The 10,503-nt window shown below is 37.8% G+C and overlaps 1 protein-coding gene and 1 long non-coding RNA gene across 2 annotated transcripts; one reads left to right on the top strand and one right to left on the bottom strand.

The window, feature by feature from the left end:
* Positions 1–4,288: 4,288 nt before the first annotated feature.
* Positions 4,289–8,985, top strand: LOC120293194. Its single transcript, XR_005550911.1, has 3 exons — positions 4,289–4,681; positions 8,522–8,644; positions 8,715–8,985. It is a non-coding gene; the product is annotated as an uncharacterized LOC120293194 (long non-coding RNA).
* Positions 8,986–9,465: 480 nt separating this feature from the next.
* LOC120293936 (toll/interleukin-1 receptor-like protein) lies at positions 9,466–10,179 on the bottom strand. Its single transcript, XM_039313758.1, has one exon. The coding sequence runs from the start codon at positions 10,018–10,020 to the stop codon at positions 9,466–9,468; it is 555 nt and encodes a 184-aa protein (XP_039169692.1). The 5' UTR covers positions 10,021–10,179.
* Between the last annotated feature and the right edge of the window lie 324 nt (positions 10,180–10,503).

Here is a 10,503-nt window from a genome sequence, read left to right on the forward strand (position 1 = left end):
GACCGGCGCCGAATTTCGACGGGCCGCATTGTTTCCATGTTCTTCGGACTGCGGAGACTCTCTCTGTCTTGGGTCTCGAATGAAAACGGTTAGCCGCGTTAAGAATCGAAAAAAAAAATTGGATATTTTCAATCATTTGTATTTATTAATAGAGAATATTGTCAATAAAATTTTAATTTGTTTAATATATTACTTAAACGACAAATCAGATATTATTTTAATGATGTGAATTTTTATATATTGAATTAGAATTTCAAAAATAATAAGTCAATATGTCCATCTATCTATTTTAGACGAGGAAAAAATATTTGTTGACGTTGATTATTATAATTTTATTCGACGTGAATATTTTGCATGAATATTTTATATGCAACTTTTTTTGTCCACTGTCCAAATTTAATGGATTGAAAATCACATCAACAATTTTCATTAATTTGAATTAATGGAAAGATGATATTAAACATTTTCATATAATTTAAGAAATAGATTGAACATTTTTAGATACTTTATAAAGCATGTTAAATAAATTAATATTTACGAACCACATTACATATTGGAACAAAATTTGGGAAGCATATTGTCTTTTTTCTCTTATTAGTTTGTCACTCCACATATTTGTAGAATTAAATTAAAATCCAAAAATTCAAAAAATAATATAAAGGTTGGAAGCATGAAATCGTTTCCTTCTCCAGTTTAGATTTAGGAATGGCTAAAACAAAATATATATTGAAAGTAAATTTAAATAATCTATTTGAGGGAATTTCTACTTTTGTTAAAACCGAACTTTAGGCACTTTCCGGGAAAAAAATAAGTAAAAAACTTTGGGAACTATGGTATGGCCTTGACTACATGCAAGTAAAAGACGGAGGCATTTGTAGCCGATTGGCTTACGAACTATAGCATCACATCTAAACCAGACAATTTTCTTTCTTTTCCATCTAAAGATTTAAACTCTGTCCTATTAGATCATAAAGTATGATCTACTTATATTAGAATTTAATGGTTTATTTGTTTTGCTGAAAAAATAATAATTTTAAAAAAATACTTTACAAAAAATGATCATTTATCGACCTGCAAAAACAAATAAATGAAAAATATTTTCAACTTTCACGACAACATTTAAACATAAATTTTTTCAATAATAAATGCATTTTTATTGATTGATTTTTCAAATGATACAAGCAGTCAAATTAAAAAAAAATCCAAGTTATTCATTTTTTGAAAACAAACATAACCAATCAAGCTTGGTTTAAATCAATATATTCTTACCTTACCAAAAAAAAAAAAAAAACATAACCAATCAAGCCTCTTTTACCACCAAAAAAAAAAAAACAAAATGATCTATTTTATTGCACACAAAAGTAGAATTTAATGTTTTGACCAAAAAATGTAGAATTTAATGTTAAATTAAAATACCATATCACCAAAATTAATCTTTTTGTCTCTAATTAAGTCTCACTAATTGGTGATAATTTATTACATTATATCGTTGCAATATTAATGCCTATTATGCCTACTATATAATATCCATTAGCGTAATAATTTATTCATCATTCTTTTTGGTAACATTGTTATTACCATAATCTCTCTCCTTATCAATTTTGGTTGGATTTGTTACAAATGGTGGATGCAAGCAGGAAAGAGGTAGAACTTGACTCCAATAATATGTTAGAAAGTTGCCTCCAAGGGGTTGGTGGAATGGTAAGGGCTTGGGCTTATGGGTGATTGATCCCAAGTTCAAGTCCCCTTGCCTTCCATCTTACAATATCCTTCACTTACATGGAGGCTAATTTGTGTGGCCAAACTAGCTCTCCTCAAGTTGGTGCGAAAATCCGAGTCGTAAAAATAAAAATAAAAAACATGTTAGAAAGTCTACCCCAAAAGATATCTTAAAAAAAAAAATGTTAGAAAGTCTACCCCAAAAGATATCTTTAAAAAAAAAATGTTAGAGAATCTATCCAAAATGATTAAGATGATAGGTGAAAGGAAACTATATATTCAAGCGATATGAAATATTTTGACATACTTCATCTCCACAAGCTTATTATTTCACATTAGTCTTACTCCCATAGATTTGAGCTCAATCTTTAGAAAGTTGAATGATTTATATTAATCCATCCCAACCTTTATAGATAAATGTAATTTAATCTATTGATTTGATGCATTGACTTCTTTTAAAGGCATGTCATGCCATTACAATAATTCAAATAAGTCGGCATTAATTCGTCGATTGAATCTTTCATGAAGTTAAATTTAGAAGGTATGCATGAAAAGAAAAATATGCAATCATTTACTTACATAGGAAACTCGTTGCTAACTATTTGTTTCTTGTTGTATCTCCTTAAGAGATCTCTTTGCTTAAAAATTATTTCTTCCTATCTGTAGCGTAAATGCAACGCTATTACCGAATTATTGATTAAATGAAAAAGGCAAGACTTCAAGGAGCAAGAAGAAGCGACATCAGTGGCTTCTTTTGGGTTTCTCCGCCGTGCAACTCTCCGGCCATCCAAGGCAACCTCGACTCAGAAATCGCCAACAACCTCATATTGTCACCCGCATCTGCAGAAAGCGACTCATCCGGCCATATGATGGCGTGAGTTCAGTACGTTCCCAGCCGGAGGTCATCTTCATCACCAAGTCCACGGACCGTACCTAAGCACCTTGTTTATCATGTTTGGTGGCTTTTCGTGCAATTTCGCTACGTTGTTAGCTTGTTCAATTTTTTCCTTTTTATCTAAATGTCCATCAAAATGACTTCTCGTACATATCTTCTAGAATTTACATTTTAAAATAGATTATAATATTTTAAAGGTTGTGTGGAAAATTCCTTTCTTTTGGAAAAAGGAAACAATGCTCCATAAATTATAGGTAATTACGTTTAAAAAGTGGATGCATCTTTTTCGTTTCTTATAGGTAATCTTATCTTAATCTTTCAATTCAATGAACTAAATACTAGAGCAATCCATGCACAATAAAATAATGTTGTGCTCGAATCATAATATTTATTAGTAGTATATGTTGTTATGAAACTTTAAATTAAATGGATTTCTTTAATTTTAGAAGAATATAAGGTCACGCAAAGCGCTAATAGTTGTTTCTGTAATTTCAAGCAAGGTATATTTACATGGCCATGATTCTAAAAGTCTACCAGAGAGACAATTGGGCATTTTAGACAACGTTCAAAGTGGGACAAACTAGGATTACTGAGGACGTAGTCAAGATTAGACATCTGCCAGAAGAGAAGATAAACGAGGATTAGTAAGATTTCGGAAAAATCAACGTTCAAAGTCTATCGACAATGCTTATATATATAGAAACGCTAGTTCAAAATGATATTGTTGATAAAGCACAGCCATGAGTAACCTTCTTCATCCCTCGCATTCTCACCTCCTGTATCGGTGAAAGTTGAGCGAACGCTGCCGTCGCACCCTTTCATTTCATGTGGTCTGTGCCGGAATGACATCAGCGGACCAATTTCCGTCTATGGCTGCGAACAGTGTCGGTTTTATCTTCATAAATTCTGCGCTGAATTGCCTCCTCGGATCCGACACCCACGTCATGCCGACCACACCTTCGACCTCCAAGTGGGCGAACAGGGTGACCATGGGCACACGCCAGTCCTTTTCCGATGCGATCCTTGCGACTTTGAGGTGGACGACGACATCGCAATGCTGACTTTGTGGGTTGGGGTATGTTATGGTCCAAAGTTGCGAGAAGCCACGGCTGGGGCCGGCAATAATCCGGCACTCTTGACGGTTCTCTCGCGAACATCCGCTCATGTCCTTTCTCACGAAAGTCGAAAGCATTGACAACCTATTTTGCATAGAGTGCAAGAAGGGAATCTCAGAGGAGGAATGCGGGTGCCAGGAGTACGGTATCTTCCTGCACAAGGCATGTGCCGACCCGCCCCTAAAGATAAACCACCACCCTCTCCACACCGACTGCCACCCTCTCCGTCTCATTTGCGATTCATTGAATAAAATGACTTGCAAGGGATGCCAACGCTAGTTACATAGGCTACCGCTGTGAGAAATGTGAGTGTCAACACCTAAATTTCGTCATTTTACTTAAAACTTAATCGCATACAAAATTAGGAATTAATTGCTATAAAAAAAACAGGAAAAACGCCTAGATGTCGGGTCGGGCCGGGTCCGGCATTGGCCCGGACCACCGCCCGCCTCTCTTTCTCCTGAGCGGACCAGGCCCGTTTCCCCTTGGCCCGGCCCACGCCAGCCTTCTCCCTCTTGGTCCTTCACGCGTTCTGCAGAAAGCGAATAAAATCAAGTACAGCGACAGAGGGCAGGGAGAACAGAGACTCGGGCGGATCTCCGACCAGGAGTGGGTGGTCGGGGTCAGGCCGGCACTGCCAGCCAGCATAGCAGGGGGGACCTCGCGCACCAGCTGGTTCAAGCGAAGCACGCGAGCGGGAGGAGCAGAGCAAAAAGCAGACGGAGAGAGAACAAGGAAAGCCGTGGGGGTGCGAACCAGAGGAAAACCGGAGAGAGAGCTTGAGCGAGAGGGGAGTTTTCGGAGAGACAGAGAGCGACCTGGAGGGAGAGAGTGAAACTTGAGAGCGAGAAGGAGTTTTCTAGCAGATCGGCCACGCTTGAACCCTCTTCGACGACCTCTGGCCAATACCCTCTAGCATACGATCTTTCGCTCCCGAATTTCCGCGTCGCTGGTGAGTTTCTTTACTTGGTTCAAACCTCCCTTGCCCGAGGATCCCGGCTCGAAGATACCAAGGCGGCAAACTATGGCTCGATTTGTCACGAGTTGGCCCGCTTCCTGCCGTCTTCGAGTTGGGTAGGGAACTCCGTGATGAGATGCTTGTTTGCATGAACCCTTGCTGCTCCACCTTGTTTTGGTCTAACCCGAAGCCAAGTCTTGTTCCTTTTGTTTGTCCATACGCACGCTGAGTTTAAGTAAGTTGATGTGGTCGATTTTGCATGTTTCTCGATGATTTCTCTGGGTCTAGACTCGAGCGGGTCCAAAAAAGGAGTTAATAACCTTATCCCGAGTCAGTGCTTACCACGAGTTTGATAAAACGCTTGAACTAAGTTAACGTGGATTAGGTCGTGATTTTCGGATCATTTGGAATGAGTATGCTCCTGTCTTCCGTAAAAGGAATCCTTTATGGATCATTGAGCGTGATTTCATTTAGGTTTTGTTGTTGTTACGGCTGAATCCGAACATTTCTTGACTATGGTTTGGGTTTAGGTCTGAGTCCGGGTCCTTGAACCGATGAATACCCTATTTCCGATAGGCGTTCACCATGTGTTTGTTAAAATGCCCCTAAGACAAGCCTGGGAGAGCAGCACCCATTTTGTCCCAATCTGAAGAGGTGTTGACGTAGGTTGATTGTGATTCCTTAATGTCTAGGGAGTTCGGATGTTCATTAGTGTCCGCGTTCCATTTGTCTTGTTGTTATTCTTTTGCGCCTGTTCATCTTTCCATGGGGTAGCGACCACTGGTGGACGGGCGATGGAAGGGTCGCCGATTTTTTAGGGCCGTGTCGTTAGTGTGCGGGTGAGATCCGGTGGGAAGGAGCTTCGGCGAGGAAGTTGTAGAGTTGGCGTTGGCTTTAGGAAGGAGAAGATGCAGTAGAAAAGCCGAAATAGGGAAAAGGACAAAAAGAGAGATGATGGGAAAAAAAAAGAAATATAAAAATGTAAAATGAAAAATAATAAAAGAAAACTATGAAATGGCAGAGGGAGCTTCGGGTGTTTAATGGAAGCTTCGGGCGGAGAAGGAAGCATGCTGAGAAGACGACCTAAAATAAAGCTCAAAAGAAAAACAAGAAAAAAAGAAATAAAAGGGTAGTGAAACGAAATGAAAAAAGAATAGAAAGGTGGAAAAGATGTGGGGGCAGACGTTCGGTGAAGGCGGCGCGGATGAGAAGATAGTGCAGGGAAAAAAGACAAAGCATAAAAGAAGTCAAAAAAATATTTAAAAGCTAAAAAATTTATTAGAAATCTTATTTTCTTTTTCAATCCGATAGGGTTGAATTTGGTTTTTTGGGTCGGGTCAATGGCCCAATCCGAAGCCATTTTCTCGAACATAATAATATTAAATATAAATAAATAAATAAGTCAGAAAATTCAGAATTTCATTTGAAAAATTTTAAAAACAAACTTTCCGAGCTATTTTCTTAAAAATGGGAGTTTCTTAACTCTAAAGTGTGCCAAAGAATTGAGTAAGCCCTTAAGGCTCTACCTTAAGGTTTCAATCGTCTTCAAAGACAATTACTCTTGTTAGCATGCTTTTGTTGTTTTAATTCCTTTAGTCCAATTAATATTAGGATTTATCCTTTTGTTGTTTTAATTCTTTTAGTCCAATTAATATTAGGATTTATCTTTTCCTTAGTGGTAAATATCTGCTCTCCCTTGTAATTTATTTAATCGCTTTTCTTAGTTTTTAATTGTTATTTTAATGATTGTGCACTCGTATGATTACCTATATAAAATCAATCCAAGTTGCCTAACAAAAACATATTTCTTTAAAATGAACAAGATTAGGTACCAAAAATAGCACTAATTGGTTAATTAGTATAATCAAGTCCCCGAATCTAGATTCTTTAGTTGCGTAGGAAGTGAGGTGTACTCCCACGCTTCACTTAATTTCGAGTTAAGCCCAATAAAATTTCAAGTGTGACTCCTTATTGTGAAATTCTTTAGAACATCCAAATGTATGGGCTTGGGAGGCCCATACTCAATTATGGGCGCCTTAGGCCCGTCCTCTGAACAATACCCTTAAACCTTTTCCTCCTCCCGAGGATAGGTCATGACATGTAGAAATCGAAAAGATAATCCTTTTGCATGTGGGAGGTTTGTGGGTGTTGAACTTCAAAATGTGTCCTTTCAAAAAGTTGGGGAAGAAAATAAGTTTTGAATGCACATCCAATTAAAAATGCTAGGAAGAGAAATTGTCAAGGACGAAAATATTAAAAGCTCTAGGGAGTGCAACAGGCTGTAGGATTATGAAGATGCCCAAATAACATTAAGCGAAAGCGAGTAAAATCACTACCTCAATGTCTTTGAAACACTTGATCTGGAAAGTTGTCGATTATTATTACCAACAATTCATGAATCCATATCTAGTTTAGAGAATTTAGTTATCTTAAACATTAAAATTACCAGATATGTTAAAGATTTGCCACAAGCATTGTATTCCTGAAAGCATTGAAGAAGCTTCTCATTGATGGAATTAGGAATTGAAAGTCTTCATTTCATGGAAGGCTCTCCGTTAGCCCTTAAAATTTTCAATGCTTGCGAAAGTGAACTTTTAAAAGAAGTCATTGATTCCATTGGATTGTTAAAGAATCTTCGGAAACTTACTTTAATAAGTTGCAAACAACTAAGAGAACTTCCACATTTCATAGGAGAGCTTGTTTAGCTAAAAGAAATGGATCTGTCCTACATGTCAATTAAAAAATTACCTTTTTCATTCAAGGAATCTTGAAGTTCTAAAGATGGTCTGTACTTCCAAGAATTTTCTGAAGCCATAAAAATTCTTGAAAAGCTTGAAGAGTTGGATTTCACCTTATACATGATTTGCTTGAGATTGTAGAAGGTGAAATCCAACTCTTCAAGCTTCTCAAGAATTTTTATAGCTTTAGGAAATTTTTTAATGGAAGTATGAGCCATCTTTAGAACTTCAAGATTTTTCAAATCCTTGAATGAAGAAGGTAATTTTTTAATTGACGTGTAGGACAAATCCATTTCTTTTAGCTGAATAAGCTCTTCTATGGAATGTGGAAGTTCTCTTAGCTGTTTGCAACCTCTTAAAGTAAGCTTCTGAAGATTCTTTAACAATCCAATGGAATTAGTGACTTCTTTCAAAAGTTCACATTCACAAGTATTGAGAATTTCAAGGACTGACATAGAGCCTTCCATGAAATGAAGACTTTTAATTCTAGTCCATCAATGAGAAACTCCTTCAATGCTTTCAAGGAATACAGTGCTTGTGGCAAATCTTTAACATATCTACAATTGTTAATGTTTAAGATAACTAAATTCTCTAAGCTATATATAGATTCATGAATTGTGGTAATAATAATCGACAACCTTCGAGATCAGTGTTTCAAAGACCTTGTGATTTTACCGCGCCTAATGTTATATGGATATCTTCATAATCCCCATAGCTGATGTGCGCCTTTAGGGCTTTTAATATTTTCGTTCTTAACAATTCCTCTTCCTAGCATTTTTAATTGGTTGTGCATCCAAAACTCATTTTCTTCTCCAACTTTTAGAAATGACACATTCTGGAAGTTCATCAACACCTCTATTTGGGCAACCTTGCAAACCTCCCACATGCAAAAGGGATTGTCTTTGAACCCCTACAAAGAAACATACTATATCTAGGAATATTTATTTTGTCTTTTCCTCCAAAAGATCATAGCTTTGTATCAACAAATCTTTTACTTATTTTCCCGGTTCTCTTTCTAATATTTGCAAAGTCTCTCTCCATATTGCTTCGCTCTTCCTGCTCTTCCTACACAAATACGGCACCGCAATTTCAATAGAAAGAGGAAGATTTCCGACGGCAGAAACAATGTTTTTTGGCAGAGAACCATATTTTTCTAAGGGAAAATTCAGTCGAGAAGCATGCTTACAGAAGAGTTCAAGAGCATGACCATCATTCATAGGTAGAACCTCGTGTTCCTTGATTTCTCCATGCTTGTAACCTTCTATGACATTTCTGTTTCTGATTGTTAGGATGATCCGGCTTCCCAGACCAAACTAAGTTAGCGCCTCAGCCAATGGTTTAATTTGGTTGAAGTGGTCCATATCATCAAAGACAACGAGAACTCTTCATGTTCGGAATAGTCTTTCTATCAATGTGGTACCGTCATTCAACGTTTTCACATCTGGTGGTGAGGTCTTGAATTAACTTCTTCTGCAGAGATACCACTCCATGCTATTCAATATCATCTCGAACATTTTCAAGAAAACAACAACCATCAAAGAGGCAACTGATTTTGTTGTATACAACCTTTGCGAGTGTTTTCGCCAACCCCTGGTAAATCGCATAATGCAACTACGCATTTCCCCATCGTCTTCTGTCCTTCAACAACTTGTCCATTCTCAAAACTGACACCAAGTTTTTTCATCATATCTCACACATCTTTGTTTATTCCAACTAAATCTTTAGGCAGGCATTGCTCATCCATTCTTTAACAGTTGTCTAAGTTGGGAAACAACGTTCTTTAGAAATTCATGACACCTACAAAATGACAGACAGGTTTTTTTTAGATAGAAGACGGACGTACTGATTTTACTGCAACATTAGAGAGAAGACAAGACGAGATATGAACATGCATTGCTATTAAAGAAAAGAAAAATCCCAAGAAGTTAATTGATCTAGAAGGAGCACGGTGAGCATGTTAATACGCTAGCCAATTCTCCGATCTTTTCATTCTGAAGGCTAGACAAGTAAAGCAAGACTAATCAAGCCGTCAGACTTATCTCATGTCCACATCCTCCAATTCAAATGCCAAAATCCCAGCAATATTTGCCAGAGCATTCTTCCACTTTGTGATTGTCTCGGCATCCCTACGTCCCTTGTGCTTGATGAAGGCCGTTCCATACGTCCCCTGCTGGTATTAGGTCCCTTGTGCTTGATGAAGGCCGTTCCATACGTCCCCTGCTGGTATTGAACAACGCAGGGCTTGACGCCGTAGAAAATGGGAAGAATGGGTTTCTCCGACTCCACCATCTGGGCAACTTCCATCAGGCAAGCTGCGCTGGAAGCGAAGTCCTTGGAAAAGACAGGGATGCAGATGTCGGAACGCTTGATGGCTTCCACGATCTTGTTGTTGATCCTTTCACCGGGATTGATCTCTTCGCGGTCTCTAAATGACACAATCCTGGAGCTTATGAGGTGGTCGTAGAAGCATTCGATGAAGTTATGGTGGACATCTGGTCCTTTGAAACTGAGGAAGACTTGGTAGTTACAGACGGGCAACTCTTCAACGGCACCGTTGGCTGACGGTGAGCGGCCACTGGAGACTTGAGCATCCATTAGCGTACACAGAAACTCTGGCTCGAATGGAGATCAAGATGATCAAAAGCTTGGTTGAAGCCGTTCGAGTTCACAACTCTGAATCTGGAGCGTCGTCTTCGATTCTCTTTTGGTAATCGCTTGCCCCAAGTGAAGAGTCAAGACCTGTTTCCCCTCCCCCTCTCTTCTTTTTCTTTCGCGGTTCTATCCTTCCATGACCGGGTTAGGATCTCCGAAAGGGAAATTATTACTTTGGGGACAGCATATAAAAAGTTATCATATTGCTATGATCTACAGTATTATACTGAAAATCTTAAAATTTATTACGAAAATTAATTAAATCCGAAAATTTTAAAAAATTATAATTAAAATTTAAAACTTATTCAGTTAATTTAATCAAGTCTTTCAATTAATTCTATTTACTCAGGTTAACGAAAAATATTGATGTGGCATTTTTTATTTTTTTCTCTCCTAACTCACCTTCTTCTTCTTCTTTTTCCATTT

The sequence above is a fragment of the Eucalyptus grandis genome, chromosome 5, assembly GCF_016545825.1.
Source record: "Eucalyptus grandis isolate ANBG69807.140 chromosome 5, ASM1654582v1, whole genome shotgun sequence".
NCBI lineage: Eukaryota > Viridiplantae > Streptophyta > Magnoliopsida > Myrtales > Myrtaceae > Eucalyptus > Eucalyptus grandis.